General features: G+C 44.0%; 1 protein-coding gene across 1 annotated transcript; it reads right to left on the bottom strand.

Annotated features, from left to right (window-relative positions):
* Positions 1 to 2674: 2674 nt before the first annotated feature.
* cUnh18orf63 (chromosome Un C18orf63 homolog) lies at positions 2675 to 22769 on the bottom strand (the record flags this gene model as incomplete). The annotated part of the gene is made up of 12 exons (XM_080489929.1): positions 2675 to 2797; positions 6674 to 6751; positions 7944 to 8594; positions 13504 to 13690; positions 14390 to 14475; positions 15684 to 15780; positions 16829 to 16929; positions 17240 to 17316; positions 17540 to 17581; positions 20561 to 20672; positions 21654 to 21732; positions 22561 to 22769. The coding sequence occupies 12 exons, from the start codon at positions 22767 to 22769 to the stop codon at positions 2675 to 2677; spliced, it is 1842 nt and encodes a 613-aa protein (XP_080346055.1).
* Positions 22770 to 25740: the final 2971 nt, after the last annotated feature.

Below are 25740 nucleotides of genomic sequence, written 5' to 3'. Positions count from 1 at the left end.
AACACAAAAAATGCAGGGAAAAAAACACAAGCATGAAAAGAATGAATTCAGTTCATACAAGAAAACACTTTTATGTGATTAATGGATTGATAATATGAGAAATATGTAAGTCAAAGTCTTGTAATGCCTTTAGTCAAAGCTTGAGCATTAACGATGGAGGTTAGCCTCCAGACATAAATCACTATTTATGTAATGGACATTATCAGGTACCAAAGATATTTAAAGTCTATAAGGACACAGGACATTAACAGAAGTAATATTAATAAATGTATTTAAAAAGTGAACAGAAACCCTCTAAAGACCAACGTCAGCCTTCACAGTTGGACGTCAAGACGCTGTTGCTGTGATTTGAGGGGTCTGCTGGGTCGTTCGTGTCTCGGTAAACCTCTTTAACTGTTTCAGAGTCTTTTTAGATTCTAGTCAACAATGTTCCAATAAGTGTACGGATAACTTGACATGTTCTGGTTTAGTTGGTAGGAATCTGATTTTGTTGCCGTTCTTTTGTGGTAATTGAATCTTTGATGGGATCAAGTCCAACAAAGATTTAGACCAGATACGTTGGAACTCTGGTTCTGGTCTGGAGAGGCCACCTCCTCTTATGGAAGGCAGAATCTGTTTTACGTCTCTAGTCACTTTCCAATGAATATAAATGTCCAGGTCACTGTCGGCCTCTGGGCCTGGAAGCTTGAGTTTCAGAAGTGGAGAGGTTCCTGTCACACTCTGCTCCGACCAATCAGTGATGACTATACACAGAGGGAGTTCCTCTGCTGAGGTCCAGGGTGAGATGAGTGACTTCACCTGATGGGAATCTGCCTGGACGGACTCGCAGCGTGACTAAAATAATGGAATTCCTCAACGTCCCAAACGTCCCATAGCTCAGGATCGGGTTTCCTGATGGGGGAGCGATCACAATGCATTGTGGGGGGACTTCACATGGAAGAGCAGTGGCGAGGGAGGGGGCATGACGCACCATTACTGAGGAATCCACCGACCAGCAGGTGGCTGAAGGTCCGTGTAGAACCAGAGGTCCATCCGTCCCTCCAGCTGTCCTCATACATCTTCCATCCAGACGGGGTCTGGGGCAGATTTGTAGAACCCACCCATCAATGCTCCAGAGGCTCCTTCAACCTTTTCCTGTGGGAACTGAAGCTTTTCTCAAGCCTGCTGAGAGCCCCCCCCCCCCCCCCCCCCCCAGAGCCCCCAGAGCCTCCAAACGTCCAAATGAAAAATGAAGCCTGCGAAGTCTGTTCTTGGTTTCCTGGTGTTTATTGCCCAGAAACCCTCAGTGACCCTAACTGTCTGTTTACCCCCCCCCCCCCACCTACTTGTTTACCCCCCTACCTGTCTGTTTACCCCCCTAACTGTCTGTTTACCCCACTACCTGCCTGTTTACCCCCCTACCTGTCTGTTTACCCCCTACCTGTCTGTTTACCTCCCTACCTACCTGTTTACCTCCCTACCTACCTGTTTACCCCCCTACATAACTGTTTACCCCCCCTACCTGCCTGTTTACCTCCCTACCTGTCTGTTTACTTACATAGTCTGTTTATGCCCCTCTCCTAATGTGTGTGTGTGTGTGTGTGTGTGTGTGTGTGTGTGTGTGTGTGGTTCTGTCCCACAGTCAACCTGATTCTCCCAGAGGGTTTATTCTAAAAACCTTATATGGCTGTAAATCTGTATGCTGACATCTGACACACACACACACACACACACACACACACACACACACACACACACACACACACACACACACACACACACACACACACACACACACACACACACACACACACACACACACACACACACACACACACACACACACACACACACACAGTAATGTTCCTGTACAGCGCTCTGATAACTGATGTCTGTGTTTTATTATTCCAGCTGAATTCAGAGCTGATACCATGAAGTGAACTGTGACATGTTTACACAGAACCCCCCAGTCCCTCTGAGAACACACACACACATACACACACACACACACACACACACACACAGGAGGCAAAGTGTTTTGGTTCAGATTTCAGGAACTCCTCCCCTCAGCTGTTCATCCCACAAATGCATGTTCAATCTATTAAAACACAAGACAGTGGAAGGAACTTTACCAAGACACTGGATACGTTTAATCTGCAGTAATTTGTAAAGTGCTACAGTTTAAAGAATGCTGAACCATTAGTGTGTGTGTGTGTGTTGTAAAGAGATAATAAGCCTTCCTGCTGACTGGATGAACAGCCTGCACTGCCACACGGAGATGTTCTTTCTTTTATGTAAATGAAGCTTCACCAGATGAGTGTGAAAAAACATTTTTCAACCAGCAGCCGGAGGACGAACGTTAAACACACGAGAACATCCAGGCACGTTAAATACAGCTCAGGTGAACGCGACAGATTGTGTGAACAAATCTGTGAAGGAACGTGTGTCCAGCCTGGAACCAGGCGAGCTGCAGTGGGACAGAGTGAGGAGACAAAGAGTGAGGAGACAAAGAGTGAGGAGACAAAGAGCCTCCGACACGTCCTCGTCTCACAGCCACTCTGGCAAACTGTCAGCATCTCAATTAGAGAGCATGACACAGTGAGGGCTGTTCCAGCAGTGTGTGTGTGTGTGTGTGTGTGTGTGTGTGTGTGTGTGTGTGTGTGTGTGTGTGTGTGTGTGTGTGTGTGTGTGTGTGTCAGGCCTCAGCCAGACAGCTCATGACCTTCAGTATCAGCTCATCCTTCTTCAGTCTGGCAGAAACAGGAAGTCCTCTGAGTTTGAGCCACGCAGTCAGAGAAGAAGAGCTCAGCCTGAACAGCTGCAGAAGAAGAAGAAGAAGAAGAAGAGTGAGAGAAAAGCAGTGAATGATTCCCTCCAGAACAGGAAGTCAAACAGGATCCAGTCTTGGTGTTTATGTCCTCCATTCTGCAATACAAACGATGGTACCCAGCAGGTCATGAATCTGTCTGGGAGCAGGAAATAAAAAGATTCTCACGCCTCCCACAACAGAGGAAAACCTCCGAGAGCTCAATCAATCAAACTTTATTTATAGAGCACGTCCACTCAGGAAAACATGAGAGGAATCACTAAACCACTCCGACTAACGTCCACAGTCCTCCGGATTTATGGTGGATTATACAGCAGGGAGACACAGGTGGTAAAGTAACTAAGTACATGTAACTTTTTAGGAGTGATTCATTCTTAACACTAACACCAGATTATAGAGCACCGTCCTCCTCTAACCCAGATTATAGAGCACCGTCCTCCTCTAACACCAGATTATAGAGCATCCTCCTCCTCTAACTACCAGATTATAGAGCATCTTCCTCCTCTAACATCAGATTATAGAGCATCTCCCCCCACTAACACCCATATTATAGAGCATCTTCCTCCTCTAACATCAGATTATAGAGCATCTTCCTCCTGCTGATGTAGAGGTACATCTTAAAAGAAGAGTAACCGTTACCATCCAGAGGAGCTGGTTAGTTTTTATCTTCAGTCAGTATTTGTACAAAGAGTGAAATGAACTGAAGTCCTGAACTAGTGCGAGTGACGGCCTGTCGCTTCCCTAAACGCCGCTGCTGCTGCTGCCGCCCCGCCACTGCCGCCACCACCACCGCCGCCACCACCGCCACCACCACCGCCACCACCGTGTTGATCAGACTGAGGCAGCAGCAATGTTCCCTTGTTAAAGCGTCTGCAGGACAATGCGTGCCGTAATGCAGAGCAGTAAATAACAGCGGGAGCCGAGCGCTAAGTGACGTATTGTTTCTGAGATCTCGCAGGCTGGAGCTGTAAAACTGATGAATGTTGTTATTAATGTGCCGGGCTCCCCGTGTGCCCCCGCCTCCTCCGACCATTCATCACTTTAACAGTCCTCCGCCTCCTCTGAAGGGATGTTTGTGCGACAGGACGCTGTGTACGCCGTTCATCACGCCGACGCGCCGCCATACATCACCTTAATGGAGGATGTTTATGAGGAAGCTCAGGTCCAGCAAACACTGGGGACACTGGGGACACTGGGGACACTGGGGACACTGGGGACGTCCATATCACTTTATAGACGCCGATACCATTGGATTTTTCAGATTTGAGTATCGGCCGATACCGATACTTTTCCAATCCGATACTTTCATTGCTATTGTGGCATTAAGAATATACTGATAGTAAATTATTGCAGAAACTAAGTTGATCAAAGCAAAAAGCTTTATTGGATGAAGCTTTGCTTTTAGCAGGAATTAGTCAAACTCATTTATAGAATCAAATTTGTTCTCAGAATGATGTAGGAACTTATTTTATTGTATTTAGTTACTATTCCTCTCCTGCTGTGTTGTAAAGAAGAGTACATTAAAGTACTGTCCAGAGCCAGCTGCAGTGTGGTTCCTACACTGACGTGTAAACATGTCGTCAGCTGCGACGGCTTGTCCGAGTTAACAACAGTAACTAAGGGGGGGCGGGGCTTAGCCAAAGGTCAATGGGTTAAGTTTATAAAAAGTACTTTATAGACGCTGTAATGGCCATTTCTTGATGTATCTGTGTGGGTGTAGTACACTAAATAATCCACAAGGGAGATAATTGCACTGTGAGGTTAAAGGATGTCGGGAGGAACCATTGTGAGATCAGGTTGGTTGATGGAGGAAGAACATTTACTTTCTGACCGCGGCGCGGCGCAACACTGCAACTCCACAACCTCACAACTCCACAACACTGCAACTCCACAACACTGCAACTCCACAACCTCACAACTCCACAACCTCACAACTCCACAACCTCACAACTCCACAACACTGCAACTCCACAACCTCACAACTCCACAACCTCACAACTCCACAACTTCACAACTCCACAACCTCACAACTCCACAACACTGCAACTCCACAACACTGCAACTCCACAACCTCGCAACTCCACAACCTCACAACTCCACAACCTCACAACTCCACAACGTCACAACTCCACAACCTCACAACTCCACAACCTCACAACTCCACAACACTGCAACTCCACAACCTCACAACTCCACAACCTCGCAACTCCACAACCTCGCAACTCCACAACACTGCAACTCCATAACCTCGCAACTCCACAACCTCGCAACTCCACAACCTCGCAACTCCACAACCTCACAACATCGCAACTCCACATCACAACTCCACAATACTGCAACTCCATAACCTCGCAACTCCACAACATCACAACTCCACAACATCACAACTCCATAACCTCACAACTCCACAACCTCACAACTCCATAACCTCACAACTCCACCACAACCTCGCAACTCCACAACCTCACAACATCGCAACTCCACATCACAACTCCACAACACTGCAACTCCATAACCTCACAACTCCACAACCTCACAACTCCATAACCTCACAACTCCACCACAACCTCGCAACTCCACAACCTCACAACATCGCAACTCCACATCACAACTCCACAATACTGCAACTCCATAACCTCGCAACTCCACAACATCACAACTCCACAACACTGCAACTCCACAACTCCATAACCTTGCAACTCCACAACATCACAACTCCACAACACTGCAACTCCACAACTCCATAACCTTGCAACTCCATAACCTCACAACTCCACAACCTCACAACTCCATAACCTCACAACTCCACAACTCCATAACCTCACAACTCCATAACCTCACAACTCCATAACCTCACAACCTCGCAACTCCACAACCTCACAACTCCAAAATCTCGCAACTCCATAACCTCACAACTCCACAACATCACAACTCCACAACACTGCAACTCCACAACTCCATAACCTTGCAACTCCACAACCTCGCAACTCCACAACCTCGTAACTCCACAACTCCATAACCTTGCAACTCCACAACCTCGCAACTCCACAACCTCGCAACTCCACAACCTCGCAACTCCACAACCTCACAACATCGCAACTCCACATCACAACTCCACAATACTGCAACTCCATAACCTCGCAACTCCACAACATCACAACTCCACAACACTGCAACTCCATAACCTCACAACTCCACAACCTCACAACTCCACAACTCCATAACCTCACAACTCCATAACCTCACAACTCCACAACTCCACAACCTCACAACTCCACAACCTCACAACTCCACAATCTCACAACTCCACAACATCACAACTCCACAACACTGCGACTCCATAACCTCACAACTCCACAACTCCATAACCTCGCAAGTCCACAACCTCGCAACTCATCAACCTCGCAACTCAACAACCTCGCAACTCATCAACCTCGCAACTCAACAACCTCGCAACTCCACAACCTCGCAACTCATCAACCTCGCAACTCATCAACCTCACAACTCCACAACACAGAGACTCACTGTATGGAGTTTATGTTGGCTGTATTATGGGATGTTTCAACTGACCCTTGGTTTGTGAGAAATCTTGGAACAAACATCAACAAAAACCTGAAACTCAAAAACCTGGTTTCACTGGACTTAAATAAGTTCAAGTTAGAAAACGGATTACTTCAGTTTAGACGGCAAAACCAGCTGATTGGCTTTAGGATATGAAGCTACAAACTTCCTGTGAGATTAAAGCTGCTCGCTCTATCAAAACCAGCCACATGAGGTACATTCTCAAACTTCCCTCCACATGAAAGAGTCTGATCCCTCCATCCACCCCCTCCTCCTCCCGATTGCTGTTTGTTTTAATTGTCTCACCTGGTTGTTTTGGGCCATGTTTTCCACATCTTCCACACCAGGTTTGGACTTCTTGGGCTTTTTTTCGAAGGCCACTTTCTGAAGAAACACAGAACCACAGAACCAGAGGCACCTGAAGACAGCGGCTGAGATCTACAGCCTGAGGAGAAGGTTCCAGTGAAAACAACAATCTCTTGTGACTCACAAACTTTTTGAAAACGACTTGACTAATGTGTGATTTTAACAATCTTAGAAGTTCGCCTCACTGAATCTGTCGACGTCAGCCGATGTGGTTGCGCAAGAATAAAGCGTCATTAGCGTGCGCCATCCAAAGAAACTAGCCAAACAACTCGCTGCATTTATGTGTTTGGAGAAGAAAAATAAATCAATAAAATTTGTTTACGTCCCAAATACTTTGTGTTTTTCCATTGTAGCCTCAAAGCATCTATTTGTGTTTAGCGCCAGTGTGGCGCTGATCACCTCATCCTGCATTTCTATTGGTTAGTTAGTTAACGTAGGACGCGGCAGCAGCCGCCATCAAAACTAAATTCTGACACCGTCTGAATTTTATCGGAGCTCGTCTTTGAACGCAAGACGATGAAAATAACCGTCCTTGAGTCTCAGTGTGACTCAGAACCACGGATTCCACCACGATTCTTTCCTGATTGTTAGCTTCCGTCTGGGATCGCGGTCGATAGTCACAAGAAGGAGTTTCTCAGCGTTTCTTAATTGACCATCGTCTGCATACGAGCACACATTTCTTACATGTTGCAGACAGAGGAGAGTTTGGACAGGAGCCAACAAAGTTGAAAACAGGTTCCGGTGTGGGGACATTTTAAAATCTCGAGGCTTTGAGGTGTGAAAGGGAGAAGATGCACATCTGTGGAAATTGATGATGTCATCAACACCCCTCCCCCGCGGCGGCCCTCTCAGCAACGTCCCTTAACAACAATGGTGGACTACATGTGGAAGTTGGTGTTGCAGAAGCTCCTGATGCTGGTTATGTCAGTGAAAAGCGTGAGAAGAAAACCATTTTTGTGATGTCCGAGTCTTCTTCTCCATTTTTGGTGTATTTGGTGAGGTATAGCGCCACCTAAAGGCCTGGCATATGTACTACATTATTTTGAGGCGTGTTCATAGTGACGTGTGGAAGGAACTTTATTTTAAGAACGCCGGTGAGAAGAAAACAAAGTGTTTTGGCTCGTGCAGACGGGACCCGAGTCTCTAAAGTGAAGCAGGTTCATAAAACAAGTGAGATGGTTCTTTATCCGTACAAGCTGAGTGGAGTCACCTTCACACTGCTGGCTGGAGGATCCTTGCTGGGAGGGCTGGAGGAGGGCTGAGGCTGGGACGGAGCAGCCGGGTCTTCCTGTGTCTCCCTGCTGGATTTGGTCCTGGGCTTCTCACAGCTGGTCTGCGTCTTGGTTTTGAGGATGGGCTTGGTTTTGACTTTAAACTCCGTCTTCGGGGCGATGATGACGCTGGGTCTGACCTTGGACACGGGACTGAGGCTGGAGATGCGCCTGACGTTTGGAAGGTCTGAAGGCGGAGGACTATCGTGAGGACGTTTGGCCCGGCGGTCGAAGCGAGGGACGCTCGGAAGAGGACGGACCGGGAGCGACGCTGCCGGCACGGAAGGAAAAGGAGAGGCTGCAGAGGTGGAGGTGACGGGAGTCTTCCTCCCGAAGGGAGGTAGGGTCACCCTCCCACTCTCCTCCCCGCCATTCCTCATCTGCTCCTTCTCTTTCTCCTTCTGGACCCTCAGCAGGGCCACGTTGACGTGACGTGAAGGATGCTTGTTCTTGAAAATGGGAACAAGTTTAGGACGAGCAGGAGGGGGAGGAGGAGGAGGAAGAGGGGGAAGAGGTGAGGAGGATGTGGTGAAGGAGCAAGCCTGCCGGTGGAGCTGGAGAGAAGAGGTGGAGTTGAGGGACGACGCTGGCTGAAAAGGTGAGGAATAGGAGGAAAAGGTGAGGGGCAAAGGTGCTCGGAGAGGTGGGAGAGAGGAGGTGGATGATGAAGAAGGCTTGTTGAGCGGGATAGAAGAGGTGGAGAGGAGGGGGGCAGCTGCAGGATGTTGAGGAAGAGAAGAGGTGGAGGAGAAAGAGGAGGAAGAGGAGAGGTGTGGAGTTGGCTCGTAAACTGAGGAATCCGAAAAGGAATAAGAAACACTGGAGGAGGAGGAGGAGGAGGAGGAGGAGGAAAAGGAGGAGGAAGGCCCGCCTTGTTTTGCACACCCTTGACTTTGCGTCAATCGGCCATGAAATCTTTTGTTATCTGCGAGCTCCAGAGCGCCGCCCTGCTGATAGACCAGGGTCGAGGCTGGTGGCTGCGTCCCAAACAAAGGCCACCCGGGTCGAGGAGGAGGAAGAGGACGAGGAGGAAGAGGAGGGAGCTGGGTGACGACCGGCCTGATGGCGGAGAACGAGGTGTTCATCTGCTCACCATCCGACACCTGAGGAGCAAAAAGAATCTTCTAGACAGACATAAATAAAAACCTGAAAATCATTATAATACATATACTGTATGTCCTGGAATATAAGTCATGTGATTTATATTTGTGACCACTAGATGTCACTGTATGACATCAGAGAACTGCTACAGTACCACAGAAAAACCTCCATTCCTATGAACTGAACTGTGAGTTCAAGTTAAATTTGAAGCAAATAGAATAAAATATGTATCAGAACACAAAAAGGGAGCCGAGCGTGTGAGACACTTGTGAGGGACTGGAGGAAATACACGATTACTGTGATGAAGGAGGCAAATCACTGGCTAAAAGTATAACGGCCAGAAGATTCTGGACCAGCAGCTGCTGGACCTGGATGATCAACTCTTCCATCTGGACCTGGAGAATAAACCCTCTGAAGCTAAATCCCAGGATAATAACAGCAGATAAACTTTTCTCCAATATTGATCAGAATCTGCCACAAACCTGAAGATAAAACCCAAGAGAGCCTTTGATGTGTTGTTAGGAGCGTAAACTGGAGCGGGCTGCAGAATAAACTCCTCTGGCAGCTGCTCTGGGAGGAAATGAGCCTGATAAATATTAGAGTTTCAGTGTGTGAGCAGTGAATCGATCCCAGCAGGAGTCTCTCCCGCTGATAAAAAGCTCCTCGGCCGCGCTCTGAATAAAGAAACCTCGAGTTTAATCCTGAGCAGCTGCAGACGGCGGCGCTAAAAGATGAGGAACGACTTTAATTCCAAGTAGTTTGATTACATCTCAAGTTTCTGCTGCAGCAGACGGGAGCAGAACGTGTACCTTCAATAGGAACTCAGTGTTCTACCAGTCCTGTAAAATCATCATGTGATGGAGGCTTGTGATGGAGGGATGTGATGGAGGGATGTGATGGAGGCTTGTGATGGAGGCTTGTGATGGAGGGATGTGATGGAGGGATGTGATGGAGGCATGTGATGGAGGGATGTGATGGAGGCATGTGATGGAGGCTTGTGATGGAGGGATGTGATGGAGGCTTGTGATGGAGGGATGTGATGGAGGGATGTGATGGAGGCTTGTGATGGAGGGATGTGATGGAGGGATGTGATGGAAGCTTGTGAGCTTGTGATGGAGGGATGTGATGGAGGCTTGTGATGGAGGGATGTGATGGAGGGATGTGATGGAGGCATGTGATGGAGGGATGTGATGGAGGCATGTGATGGAGGCTTGTGATGGAGGGATGTGATGGAGGGATGTGATGGAGGCTTGTGATGGAGGCTTGTGATGGAGGGATGTGATGGAGGGATGTGATGGAGGCTTGTGATGGAGGGATGTGATGGAGGGATGTGATGGAAGCTTGTGAGCTTGTGATGGAGGGATGTGATGGAGGGATGTGATGGAAGCTTGTGATGGAGGAATCTGATGGAGGCTTGTGATGGAGGGATGTGATGGAGGCTTGTGATGGAGGGATGTGACGGAGGGATGTGATGGAGGGATGTGATGGAGGGATGTGACGGAGGGATGTGATGGAGGGATGTGATGGAGGGATGTGATGGAGGCTTGTGACGGAGGGATGTGATGGAGGGATGTGATGGAGGGATGTGACGGAGGGATGTGATGGAGGGATGTGATGGAGGGATGTGATGGAGGGATGTGACGGAGGGATGTGATGGAGGGATGTGATGGAGGGATGTGACAGAGGGATGTGATGGAGGGATGTGATGGAGGGATGTGACGGAGGGATGTGATGGAGGGATGTGATGGAGGGATGTGATGGAGGGATGTGATGGAGGGATGTGATGGAGCTGTGCTCACCATGCAATTTGTCAAGAAACACCAGGAAGAGGCTGTTTTTTCTCCAGCATGATATTTGTACAATAAATTATTATAAACAATCAATATTTAGAGGATTTAATCATTTTCCTTCATTTTATCAAGGTCCTGTTTACACTGTTTAGTGTTTACAGTATTTGTAGTGTTTACAGTATTTACAGTATTTGTAGTGTTTACAGTATTTGTAGTGTTTACATTGTTTACAGTATGTGTAGTGTTTACAGTGTTTACAGTATTTGTAGTGTTTACAGTATTAGTAGTCTTTACATTGTTACACTGTTACAGTGTTTACATTATTTGTAGTGTTTACAGTATTTGTAGTGTTTACATTGTTTACAGTATTTGTAGTGTTTACAGTGTTTACAGTATTTGTAGTGTTTACAGTATTTGTAGTGTTTACATTGTTTACAGTATTTGTAGTGTTTACAGTATTTGTAGTGTTTACATTGTTTACAGTATTTGTAGTGTTTACAGTGTTTACAGTATTTGTAGTGTTTACAGTATTTGTAGTGTTTACAGTGTTTACAGTATTTGTAGTGTTTACAGTATTTGTAGTGTTTACATTGTTTACAAGTTTTCAAGTGCAAACACCAACCCTCGGTAGTGATCTGGGGGTTTGTTTACGTGACTTTGCTCGGAGCAACTGAAGATGCAACTTTTTGGAAACGGTTCCCAAGGTGGAACTTTTCCATAAAGCTGGAGCTCCGTTGCCGTGGAAACGGGTGAAAACACCACTTTCTAGAAACGCTTGGTTCCTGTCCAGAAGAACCGGCGGAAACGTTCCGTCTTCCTTGTGACCAATTGATTTTCCTTCTGATGGAAGAAAACCAAAAACAGGAAACGACTCTTCTCCCATTATTTTGTTTGAAAATTTAAAAACTAAAAACAAGTTTTTAACTGGTTTAGTATTATGTTTGTTTTACACAAGTCGGGAAATACAATACCACCATAATTCTTTATCTTAAGCTTTCCTGGTTCACTGGAAATCTCAGGAGACCTTCTGAAACTCTGTTACTGAGTACCACGGCTGCAGTAACTAGTAGTTCTGCACATGCTCAGTAGAGACAGTAAGAACAAAGGTGTGTGTGTGTGTGTGTGTGTGGTTTCATTACAAAAACAACCAACGGGGCCACCTACTGGCCCAACATAGTCATTTCTAATTAAGCAGCCATGGTTTTCAAGGCGTTGCCCGGGAAACAGAAAGCACAAGGTTAGCAGTGTTTGCTAATGCTAACACGTTGTTGTTTTTTTAAAAACACTAACAAACTCTCAGAACGCAGTGTTTTCTCCCCCAAGGGGCCAGAAGGGGGCGCCGGCCGGCAGCCTCACTCCCTCACAGATGTTTTCATGACTACGTTGGTTTTATTTCATTAGTTTGAGGAGAGGAGTCTCATGGGAGCGCCGCTCCTCTCAATCCACAGCATGTCTTCCACCTCTCGGTGCTGACGTGGTTGATTGAGAGGACGGACGCTCAGCAGGACTCGTCCACCGTCACCGGGACGCTCTGGGTGGAGGAACAAAGACCTTCATGTCGGGAGGATTGAAGCCGGAGGAAGGAGGAGGAGACTGATTTGTTCCAGACAGAACAAAGACCAGTATTTCCACTGAATACACTGCATTTTTTAAATGTTATATATCCAGATAAAAGTCTATATTTTAAGGCAGAGACGTCCAAAGTTTGGCTCCAGGACGAATCACGACCACGGGTCAGAATCAATATGGACCCGATCTTCTAAGATGTTGCACTCTTGGATAAGATTAAAACAATAAATGCAACATGCAGTGGTATTTTGAATATTATCCTGCTCATGACGAGCTGGTTAATGGCGGCTGCTGGTGGTTCTGGCGCCGCTCATGGAGGAATGGAGTAAGTCTAAATTGGCTGCGTAGAGTCAGTCTGTGGTTCCTGGACGAAGGAACGTCCTCTGGTTCCCTGACCAGAGGACGTAATACTTGTAGGAAACCAAAAACACAAAGTAAAGTCGACCCGATGAACAGGATGAGTGTGTGTGTGAGAGAATGTGAGAGCTTCTAATGTTTTTCATACTCCAGGTCACTTCAGATTAAGATTATTACTTTGTAAAGCTCAAATGTATTTCTGGTATTTGGAGTTGGAGTTTGTAAAAACACCCAGAATGCAACAGCGAGAGGAGTTCTTTTGACTTTTCACTGTATTCTGTACCAGAAGGTTTCATTAAAATATTGAGATTGTAGTTATTTTCTGTGGTCATTGTTTGGTTTTGGGACAAAATAAAAGTTTCCAGAATCTGAGCCACAACAAAAAAACTTTAAAGTTTAAATTTAAAACCAATGAAGACACTGTTCCACAGAGATAAAACTGGGTTGTATAAACGTGTTTGATGTAAACGCTTCAGGAAGTTACTGGAAGAAGCTGATTATGCTAAATGCTAAATGCTACCCTCCAGAGACAGTTACAATTAAAGGTTTAAAGGTCTTAATCACCACTAAAGTTCTCCTAATATGCTATATCATGCTCGACTCAAACCAAGAGACGTTTTCATATATAGTGACTGGCACCATGCTGCCCCCTGGTGGAGGTGTGTGGTAACACACCCTGTACCTGTGCGGAGGAGGCGGGGTTCAGGCTGAGCGTACTGTATCGGGCTTTACTGGTCAGCTGTGCAGGGAAGCCGCACACACTCTGCAGGGTGTCCCTGACGTCGGACAGGAAGCAGCCCAGCGCCCCCTGCAGGTCCACCCGGGGACAACGCTGCAGCGGCTGCAGGCGGACGCAGCTCAGAGGGTAGCTGCTCGCACGCAGGTTAAAGACTTCACACTTTTAACATATAACACTCATCTTTAAATGTTTTCACATTCAAGTCTCATCTCGTGTCCTCAGAGGAGACACTTTGCTCACACTTGAAAAAAGTAACTAGTTAGTTACTGAGTAAAGTTCTGTAGTGTTGATGTGACGGAGGCAGGATGCTGACGTGAGTCGACTAATGAGTGGTAACAACAACTAACGTTAGTGCTCATCATGTACACACAGTATTACAAGTAGTACTTCTAATAGTGACTGAGCAACTTTCAAGTTACTGCAATTACTTGATGAAGTTCCAAGTAACATCCAGTGTTATAAATACTAACAGTATATTACCCTCTATAATCTGGATGTTAGAGGGGGAAGATGCTCTATAATCTGATGTTAGAGGAGGAAGATGCTCTATAATCTGGATGTTAGAGGGGGAGATACTCTATAATCTGATGTTAGAGGGGGAGATGCTCTATAATCTGGATGTTAGAGGGGGAGATACTCTATAATCTGATGTTAGAGGGGGAGATGCTCTATAATCTGGATGTTAGAGGGGGAGATACTCTATAATCTGATGTTAGAGGGGGAGATGCTCTATAATCTGGATGTTAGAGGGGGATATGCTCTATAATCTGGATGTTAGCCTCTGGTTTGAGGTTTGGATCTGAGTGACCAAATGAACATGTGAGGATACGTGAAGAACTTCTGTCCCACCAGTCTGAAGTAAACGCTGCAGTAAACCTGCTCCTCCTCTGGAAGCTGCGGGAGTCGGTACCCATACTGGCAGAAACACACAGGATTAACCTCACACACACTCTCTACCTCACACACACTCTACCTCTCTCTACCTCACACACTCTCTCTACCTCACACACACTCTCTACCTCACACACACTCTCTACCTCACACACACTCTCTACCTCACACACTCTCTCTACCTCACACACACTCTCTACCTCACACACACACTCTACCTCACACACACACACTCTACCTCACACACACTCTCTACCTCACACACTCTCTCTACCTCACACACACACACTCTACCTCACACACACTCTCTACCTCACACACACTCTCTACCTCACACACACTCTCTACCTCACACACACTCTCTACCTCACACACTCTCTCTACCTCACACACACTCTCTACCTCACACACACACTCTACCTCACACACACACACTCTACCTCACACACACTCTCTACCTCACACACACTCTCTACCTCACACACACTCTCTACCTCACACACACACTCTCTACCTCACACACACACTCTACCTCACACACACTCTCTACCTCACACACACTCTCTACCTCACACACACACTCTACCTCACACACACTCTCTACCTCACACACACACTCTACCTCACACACACTCTCTACCTCACACACACTCTCTACCAGCAGTGTAAACAAATTGTAAAACTAAACCTTTGACACAAATATGACATTTAAAAAAATGTTTAAATAAATTGACAATTGAACAATTTTCTGAGAAATAAAGCAGAAGCAGACCAACAAGATGATATATAGAATAGCAAAAATAAAAACAAGATATAAAATAAGGTTGAGAAAAAAGATCTTAAAATAGCTTAAAGAATTCACTGAAATTCAGAAACAATCAAATAATCAAATAAAAGAAATAAAATAAATGTAATTAGGTAAACCGAGACAATAAATTATAAAATAGCTGATAAAATGAGATGAAAAAAACTATTACATTTTTAAAAAGGAATAAAAGCGCCATGCAATATTTAATGAAGTACAAAAATATAAAAAAAAAGGATTTGAATACTATAAGACCTCTCATTGAAAGGCATATTAATATAGATAAAATATTGATGCACTCTAACAAATAAAATCATGAATTATAGTGTGTGTGTGTGTGTGTGTGTGTGTGTGTGTGTGTGTGTGTGTGTGTGTGTGTGTGTGTGTGTGTGTGTGTGTGTGTGTGTGTGTGTGTGTGTGTGTGTACCAGCAGGTTCCAGTGTGTCTGCAGGTCTCTGTAGGTCGTGAACGGACCGTCTGCAGGCAGCCGGCGGCTGATAGACATGATCTGACCTTTCTTCATGCTGCACACACACACACACACACACACACACACACACACACACACACACACACACACACACACACACACACACACACACACACACACACAGACACAGACACAGACACAGACACAGACACAGACACAGACACAGACACAGACACACACACACACACACACACACACACACACACACACACACACACACACACACACACACACACACACACACACACACACACACACACACACACACAGGAGAGTTTAAATAGAGCAGCAGCTCCACCTGCTGGTCAGACTATTAAACACAATGCTTCTTCACTTTAATGACAAGTAGAGATATTTACACAAAACAAAAATCAAAGAAAACATTTAAAACTCATTTCCTGGTTTCAGATATTCTGATAGGATTAGAAGATGTTTGTGTGTTAATATCAGGGGTCGGCTCTACAGCTTCTCTGTGGCTCACGGGAGGTTTGTAGTAAGAAACCTCTTTAACCACGTTTCAGAGTGACTCTTAGATCTCAGTTTAAAAGGGCTTTAATATTTGTGTAAACGTGGGGGAGGAAAAGCTACAACACCTGAAACATGTGTAAAAGAAAAACATTCAAATTGGCTGAAATTGCTAGAAAAAGCTAAAAAGAATTCAAAACTAAAGAAAGAAATAAACAGAAAAAGGTTTTAAAAATGAGTGAAACTGTTATAAGACAAAAACTTTTATGGCAAAACTTCACAACTTCCCGCACGGTGTTATCTTTAATGCAAAAGTTAAACTTGTTTTAAGTCTCCTCACTTTTATTTGGTGTAAAACGATCCAAATGGCTGAGTTGGTCCTGAAGAGTTCAGACCTTCAGTTTCTATCTTTATGAAGCTTTTCTAAAACATTGAGACAAGATTAAAGAATCTCCAGAGACGGTGAAGCTTCACGTTACTCTTAAACATTCTTCATGATTTTACTGAGTGTAGAAACGTTAAAAACATCCCAGTTCTTCTAAAGCTGCACCGAGTCAGGACCCAGCCTGACAGAAGCTTGCTGCAGTTCCTGCCGTGTCCAGCAGGGGGAGGCCTACCTGGGCAGGACGTGGCACCAGGTGGAGCTGAGATCCAGAACGCAGTCCGGATCGCTGAAGAACTTCCTCTGGACCAGCGGAGGGAGGCCAAAGTCCTCCAGCTGAGACACACACAGGAAATCAATGAGATCAAGATTCAAGATCAATAAGTCTAAAAGACTAACCTGAATCGAGGCTGAGCAAATTCTGAGATCTAATCTAGACTATAGGTTCCAAATGAAGACAATAATCTCTCCATTCAAGAAGAACTAGTCTCAAATCAAGATTAATAAAACCCAGAGCAAGTCTAACAAGTCCTGAATCAAGATCATAATCTGTCAAATCAAGACTAATAAATCCCTAATCCAGCTGATTATAATCCGATGTGGATATTTGAAGCCGACCCTGAGTGACGGTGTTTTGGTTTCTTACGCTGGTCGGAGGAAGTCGGACGGAGCTCGCCGCTACGCTCAGACACAGCTGGTGGTTACTGCTGCTCAGCTCCAGGCCTGACACACACACACACACACACACACACAAACACACACACACACACACACACAAACACACACACACACACACACACACACACACACACACACACACACACACACACACACAGACACAGACACAGACACACACACACACACACACACACACACACACACACACACAGGTCTTGAGCAGAGCGTTGTTGTTGTTGTTCTGTTGTGATGTCAGAGGGCCACCTACTGACGGCGCTGAGTCGTCTTCTCTCCGTCAGGAAGTCTTTTCCTGAAAACACAAAGTTTACTGATCAACCGAGTCAAACGTTAAAAATCAAGACTGGAAGGTTCCAAAACTCAAATAAAGACCGAGGCCAGATTAAAACAGATCTCCAAATATAATAAAGGGTCCAGATTAAATAAGTCCACATCGGGTTCCGCATGAAGTCTGAATTGAAATCAGAACTAAAAACCTTAAATCAAGTCCAAAGTCAGAATTACAAGATGAAGACTAAACACATCAAAGGATGACGCTTTGAAATCCACTTTGAATTCAAGATGAAAATCACCAAAACATCAGATCCGAGCTCGAGACCGAAAGGTTCTAAAGAAGCTCCACATCAAGACCGAAAGGTTCTAAAGAAGCTCCACATCAAGACTGAAAGGTTCCAAAGAAGCTCCACATCAAGACCGAAAGGTTCTAAAGAAGCTCCACATCAAGACCGAAAGGTTCCAAAGAAGCTCCACATCAAGACTGAAAGGTTCCAAAGAAGCTCCACATCAAGACCGAAAGGTTCTAAAGAAGCTCCACATCAAGACCGAAAGGTTCCAAAGAAGCTCCACATCAAGACTGAAAGGTTCCAAAGAAGCTCCACATCAAGACTGAAAGGTTCCAAAGAAGCTCCACATCAAGACCGAAAGGTTCCAAAGAAGCTCCACATCAAGACCGAAAGGTTCCAAAGAAGCTCCACATCAAGACCGAAAGGTTCCAAAGAAGCTCCACATCAAGACTGAAAGGTTCCAAAGAAGCTCCACATCAAGACTGAAAGGTTCCAAAGAAGCTCCACATCAAGACCGAAAGGTTCTAAAGAAGCTCCACATCAAGACCGAAAGGTTCTAAAGAAGCTCCACATCAAGACCGAAAGGTTCCAAAGAAGCTCCACATCAAGACCGAAAGGTTCCAAAGAAGCTCCACATCAAGACTGAAAGGTTCCAAAGAAGCTCCACATCAAGACTGAAAGGTTCCAAAGAAGCTCCACATCAAGACCGAAAGGTTCCAAAGAAGCTCCACATCAAGACCGAAAGGTTCCAAAGAAGCTCCACATCAAGACCGAAAGGTTCCAAAGAAGCTCCACATCAAGACTGAAAGGTTCCAAAGAAGCTCCACATCAAGACTGAAAGGTTCCAAAGAAGCTCCACATCAAGACCGAAAGGTTCTAAAGAAGCTCCACATCAAGACCGAAAGGTTCCAAAGAAGCTCCACATCAAGACTGAAAGGTTCCACATCAACTATGGAGACGAAACACTTGAAGAAGGTTCTACAACAAGACGACGTTGAGTTCAAATGAAGACGAGAGAATCAAGTGACCCACGAGGTCGAAGGTCAACAAGTCAAATCCAAAGTGACGACGAATCATCAAGTCAGATTCAGAATCAAGACGAGACGGAAAAAGGAAGTGAAGATCACAGAAATCAGTTGAAATCTTTCTTTCCCTTCCTCCCTCGCTCCCTCCCTCCCTCCCTCCCTCCCTCCCTCCCTCCCTCCCTCCCTCCCTGCCTTCCTTCCTTCCTTCCTTCCTTCCTTCCTTCCTTCCTTCCTTCCTTCCTTCCTTCCTTCCTTCCTTCCTTCCTTCCTTCCTTCCTTCCTTCCTTCCTTCCCTCCCTCCCTCCCTCCCTCTCTCACGGAGTGGTGGGAACTAACAGAGTGATAGAACCAGCTGGTGGCTGCAGTGCATTGTGGGAGTTTCTGTTCGACGTGTTTTAGATGTAGTTATTGGAGGTTATATTAGGTTTGTAGTGTTGCTAATGATTATGTTGTGTTTCTGTTGCTTAGTTCATGTAGTTAGTTAGTTCATCTAGTTTAGTTTAGTTTATCAGTTATGGGTGGGTAACCAGGTTGTGTGTGGGGTCTCCACCTGCCATGGTTTTCCTGTTAGTTAGTGTCAAAATAAAAGCTTAACATGTTTGCAGAATGTGAAACAGAGAAGTTCTACTCATTAAGATGATCTGTAATCTCTGGTTAGAGTAGTTGGTTAGTGGTCGTCAGTTTATCTACTTTGATTTACACACACACACACACACACACACACACACACACACACACACACACACACACACACACACACACACACACACACACACACACACACACACACACACACACACACACACACACACACACACACACACACACACACACACACACACACACACACACACACACACACACACACAGAGCCTTGGCCCCGATCAACAGGCTGATAAACAGAAAAGTGCTGAGTCATGCTTCCACTGCGCCTCTCCCTGAGATTAAAGTTCTTTGGCTCCACACTCACAGACCAAACTGTTCATCTTGATGTACGTTAGATGGAAGAAGGTAAAGAGTCTGTGAGGTTGTCATGGTGTGTTGAAGGTGTGCAGAGTGTCTGGTCATGTGACTCCTGTGTGTGTTGTAGAAACGCCGCTCTGCAGGCCATTAGCTCAAACACGTTAGCTCCTGTAGCAGTCTTACTACGGCGGCTTGGAAGAAAACCCCACTCTTTCCTCTAAAATACTCTATTTACACACAACTTGGTAGTTTCTGGGAGAATCTGTGGCTCTGAAATGTTCCTTTCATACAATCTGACTGATTCCTAACAGACCGTGTGTCTTTAAACTGAGACGGTCCGTCTCTAAAAATGTCTCTTTATATTGGATTTTAGACACTAAACCAGTCAAAGTTTATTAATCACACCGTTGAAGTCTCGTCTCTGACTCTGGCTCTCTGAATTATTCCTTTTATACACCGTTTATACATCGTTTCTACACAGTTTATACACAGATGTTTGACTTCAGACATTCTTCCTCCTGAAATGTTCTTTTTAATGAATAATGTTCCTTCTCACACTGCCTCTGTGTGTGTGTGTGTGTGTGTGTGTGTGTGTGTGTGTGTGTGTGTGTGTGCGTGCGTGCGTGCGTGCGTGCGTGCGTGCGTGCGTGCGTGTGTGTGTGTGTGTGTGTGTGTGTGCGTGTGTGTGTGTGTGCGTGTGTGTGTGTGTGTGTGGCCTACCACAGATGAGGTGAAGCCCCGCCTTATTCCAGCTGGGAGCCAATCGGGTGACCAGAGAGTACGAGAGGCAGCGCTGGAGGTCGCCGGGAAACACTCGCTCAGGAGACGACAGCTGCGCACACACACACACACACACACACACACACACACACACACACACACACACACACACACACACACACACACATCACATTGTGTGTACAGTTTTTAAGAAATGAAACTAAATGTAAAAGCGTCTCTGACCTGTAGGTGGCGTCTGTGAGCGAAGGCCTGGACGATGCCTTTATGGAAAAATGGAATCTGCAGGATTGATATCGTATTTATTATCCACGGTTTAAAAACAGGAAGTAGAACACAGATAACTGATGATCACAGACTGTCCTTGAACGCCTCACCATGACCAAAAAAGCACAAACACCCGAGCCTCAGTACGGTCCCTGAACGCCTCGCCAAACACCTCCTCCAACTCACCGAGTCCTAAAAACTACAAATCTCCAAACTGTCCTTGAACGCCTCATCACAACTACAACTGATCATACTAATCTCTGCGATAATCTCCACTTAATTCCGATCAGAGTGTTTGTGTCTTTAATGAAAATAGTATTTCTTCTCCTAAACCCGGAGTCTGTAACCTTTATCACCATATGAGACGTTTTCTGTGATTTTCCACCAAATCAAGTTTAGGTGGAGCCGCAAAACACATTTAATGTCTAAAATGAGTGTAAAATAACTTAAGTTTTGATAGAAACTGTATTTTATGTTGCATTTATTAAGTTTCATTATAATTCAGGGACATTTCCTTTCATTTGACTCGTTTTTGTAGCTGATTTTAGCAGTTTCACTCTTTTTCACTATTTTCTGGGTGAAACTACGACGAGTTTAGATGTTTTAACTAGTTTAGCTTTTTTAAGCAGTTTAGAAGATTTATACTCCACAGTTTAAAAAATAATTACAATTTTCTTGTTATTTCAGGGTTTTTTAAGCCCTTTTATTTATTTCTTGTACATTTTAAAAATCTCTTTTTAGCCAAGAGCACAAAGTGATTTTGAAAATGACTCTGATGTGTAAAATATAATAACTGTTTGTTTCTTACAGTCATGAGAGCTGTGATGTCAGAGAAGGAGTCCAGAGCTGGAGAGGCCAGAACGTCCTGGAACAACAGCACCAGCTCCCTGTGAGGACATCATCATCATCATCATCATCATCATCATCATCATCATCATCATCATCATCATGATCATCAGCAGCAGCAGCAGCAGCAGCAGCATCATCAGCAGAGGTCTGTAGTACGACGCTGGATTTTCTCTTATCCAGGTTTTGTCCTACGACTCGCTCACTTCTCACCAGGATAAATCACCATGGTAACTGACACTGAAAGTCTAACCTGCTCCGGAGCAGGTTATGTTCTAGATAAGAGGTCAGAGCTCCGCCTCCCAACCAATCAAAACTCTTGGGAAATGCCCCGGCCATTCTTAAATGATGGTGATTGGTGGGCAGGTTCAGCTCTGAGCTGCAGCGGAGAGGAGAAATTAATCTAGAATAATCTTTCTGACATAATAAAATAAATCCTGGTCTCTGAGGCTCTGAAGGAGGTTCTGGTTCTTCTTCTTCTTCTTCTTCTTGACTTTTTCCAGGTCTGTTTATCTCCACGAGGACAATGAGGTTCATGATCACACCTGACAGAACTGCAGAACCATGAATCTATGGAACCAGAACTCCTCCTGTCGTCATGGTGATGAATTAATATTCCAACAGGAAACACAAGAGAACCTCCGCCTCAGAACCAGTGATGGAGAATGTAAAGTAAAAGAAGAGCAGTGAGGAAGTTCTGCCTGGAACCGTTCTGCTGGAATAAAGTGGACCTGAGTGGTCACAGTGCTGTTCCTTTATATTGTCCACTGAATTAATCTCAGACAATCTGATGAAGTCAGCATTAACAAGTCAGGAAGTGTTAATTCTTCATAATCTCAGAGATTAACGGCTCCTTCAGTCAGCAGGACCTGCAGGTCTGGATCTGTCGGGTCCTCGGATCCTCGTCCGGCTGCAGACTCAGAGTGACGCTCAGTAAACTCTTCAGCTCTGGAAGCTGCAGGAAAAACAGCGACGGAGGAACAACGACGCTCATCCTGGAAACAACAAGGAGAACCTTCAGCACCCAGAACCGAGACGAGGACGGAGGACGGAGGACGGAGGACCACAACGGCTTCATGTGTCTCTCAATGAGTCCAAATCAACAAACCTGGAAAAACAATAACATCCAGGGTCAGAAGGACGACTCAGCACATCAGTAGGAGGCAAACAACGACAAAAACACACAAATAAAGTAACACAACAAAATATGCAACTACACAAAAACAACAACAGGAAGACACAAAAACATACAAACAAAAACATACAAATAACAACATACACACAGAACCATACGAACAACATACAAACTACAAAAACATACAAACAACAACACAAAACAACAACAACTACACTAAAAGGCACAAACAAAACAGAGATAAACATCCACAGAAAAACTAAACTAAAGAACCAGAGACAGAAAAATGATTTAAACTCCTGAAGTCAAAGTTTTAGGTTCATTTAGAATCATTAAACATTTAAGTGAGGAATCATGAATCCATGAAGCAAAAGTTGCTATTCAGACTTTTAGATCAGCTTCAGAGGAAACAGCAGATTGGACTTTACCTCAATAACTCAGATGAAACTAGAACTAGAAATTCTGTAGATCTGAATCAGCTCCTGGATGCCGTCTTCTCACTCTGAAAAAAAATTAAATTTTAAATATATATATATAAAATTTTATTATATTATATTATATATTATATCCATTATTTGACCATATATAACATGTAAAATGCATCAATATACAGGTCACCCAATAACCCTAACAATATTGGAAACACACTTTTTTTTAAAGGAAAAGTACTTCCTTTTAGTTACTTACCGGTACAATACTTATTAAATGATATAAAACGTAATTTTTATTTCATATAATAATAATATGTCAGGGTTTTGCATTGACGTAAACTACCGCTGCACAGCCTCGGCAATATCTGTTAAAGTACACTTATTTAAGAGGTGGGAACTTTTTTTGTATGAAAATTGATAATAAAACTATATTTCATCTTTTAAGTTGACATAACTTTAGTTTATATATTTACCTCATCAGCTTTAATAATATTGAGGAGCAACATTAAAAAAAATTAAAAAGGTTTTCAAAGATGAATTCTACAAAAACAGATTAAATATTTACATTCAAAAGGAGGATCCTAGTCTGTGAAATAATATAATAATTATAAAACTTAAATCAAATAATCTATTCTGGAGGCTAGTAGCTGCTAAGAGCTAGTAGCTGCTAAGAGCTAGTAGCTGCTAAGAGCTAACAATCAACTAGAAACATTTACACATCACCTGAAAGACTAAAAATGACAAAAACAACCATGAACATTTAAAATACCTTCAGTGAAATAGTTAATTTCACTCTCACTTACCTTTTTTTAATCTTTTAATCCACAAAAAAATCCAGTTTGTGACGCGTCTGTTAGCCACAGGGAGCTAAAGCTACTAGCAGCTATTGCTAACAGAGATGCCACAAAGATTCAAACTAAAAGGTTTCTGGATTCAACATGGACATTTTTATCCACTGACCTCTAATTTCCATTAGAATGTGTGAGATAATTCCTCTTTATTTCAATACAATAATGATAAAAATGAGAAGATATCTTAGCATTTACCGCTATAATGCTCCGTTAAGCCAAAGATATGATATCAAAGTGTGAGCTCTCACTCCGTCTTGTTTATGTTGCTCAAATTGCAAGCATTTCAATCCTTACATTCAAGCAGAGGAACAAAGTAAAACAAACTTAAATAAATTAATGGAGAATGGCTGTAGAAGGTCTAATCAGAGAGTTTTTATTTAAAAGAATGGATGACTTAAAATTATATTTAATAATTGCTAGAATGAATTGAACTTTTGTTTTAATTTATAACCTAAGTAGCAGATTATTTGTTGTGTTTTGATTGTTTATTTGTTAATTTTTCTACTTTTATGGCCAACCCTATTGTTTTAAGTGTAATAATAAAAGTATGCACAGGTATACACTTATCTGGATAATTATTACAATTACAAGAAACCAAAAAGTTTTTTTGGTATATTTTTTGGGAGGGCGGATTTATTGTTTTTATTGAGCTCCGTAAAGGGAGGGTGTAAATAATAAAGTTGTGAGAGATCAGAAAGGCGCTTCGGGTGACACGTCACAGCAATACACAATCTATATAGAGTTCTACTGCAGCGGGAGAAATGCGGTAAAAACAAGACTTTTAACTGAATTTATCGACTTATTGGGACTTTTTAAAACTTGTACGGACCCAGGATGAGTTTATATGGAAGTAGGACCTCGGCATGACCGCTAATGCCCGAGGAGAGAGTCCAAAGACCCGCAGGATTGCGTGAGAAGAGAGTTTCCTTGAAAGTCTTCGACCTCAGCTGAACTTTAGCCCCGCCCACTGGCCCCGCGCGTGACTGATAGGAACAGGAGCCAATCAGAGTGTCTCAAGGCTGCAGACATAAGAGACCGACCTGGTGGGCGGGTAGTGGGCGGGGCTTCAGTGACCGTATGAGGAACTTTGAGAGCTCGTGAAGCTCAAGAACAAAAACCGGAAAGAGCCAAGATGACAGGGAAGACCTTCACAATAAAACCATGATGCAGCAGAAAAGGGAAAAGACTGAAAACTAAATACTGAATATAAAGTGGAGTTTAAGATACTAAAAATACTACTATTACAGCAAATAGAGAATATTAACATTTTGGCTTCATTACAAATGTTTGTTTTGAAAATCTTATGTTTCTCATTTAAAATGGAACAACATTAATTATTCAGGTTTCTTTTTTTTTAAATTATTATTATTATAGATGCTTTGTTGGATTTACCATAGTAAGAGCATTTTCAAAACATTGCTGGTCAAATGTAAAACCTTCCTGCAACGAAAAGGCATAAAGGACATTTTTAACTTAAAATATTGTCAATAAAATGGAGTTATAGATAATTAACTACGAAGAAGGGAAATACCCACTGTGAAGATCAAGATTTCAAGATTAAGACTAAGATTTTAAAAGTAATTGTCATAAAGAAATACTGAAAATATACAAATAGATAGTCTCACACTAGGA

The sequence above is a fragment of the Lipophrys pholis genome (genome assembly GCF_963383615.2).
Source record: "Lipophrys pholis genome assembly, chromosome: 20".
Classification (NCBI taxonomy): domain Eukaryota; kingdom Metazoa; phylum Chordata; class Actinopteri; order Blenniiformes; family Blenniidae; genus Lipophrys; species Lipophrys pholis.
The sequence above is the reverse complement of the archived record's forward strand: the minus strand, read 5'-3'. Positions and strand labels throughout refer to the sequence as shown.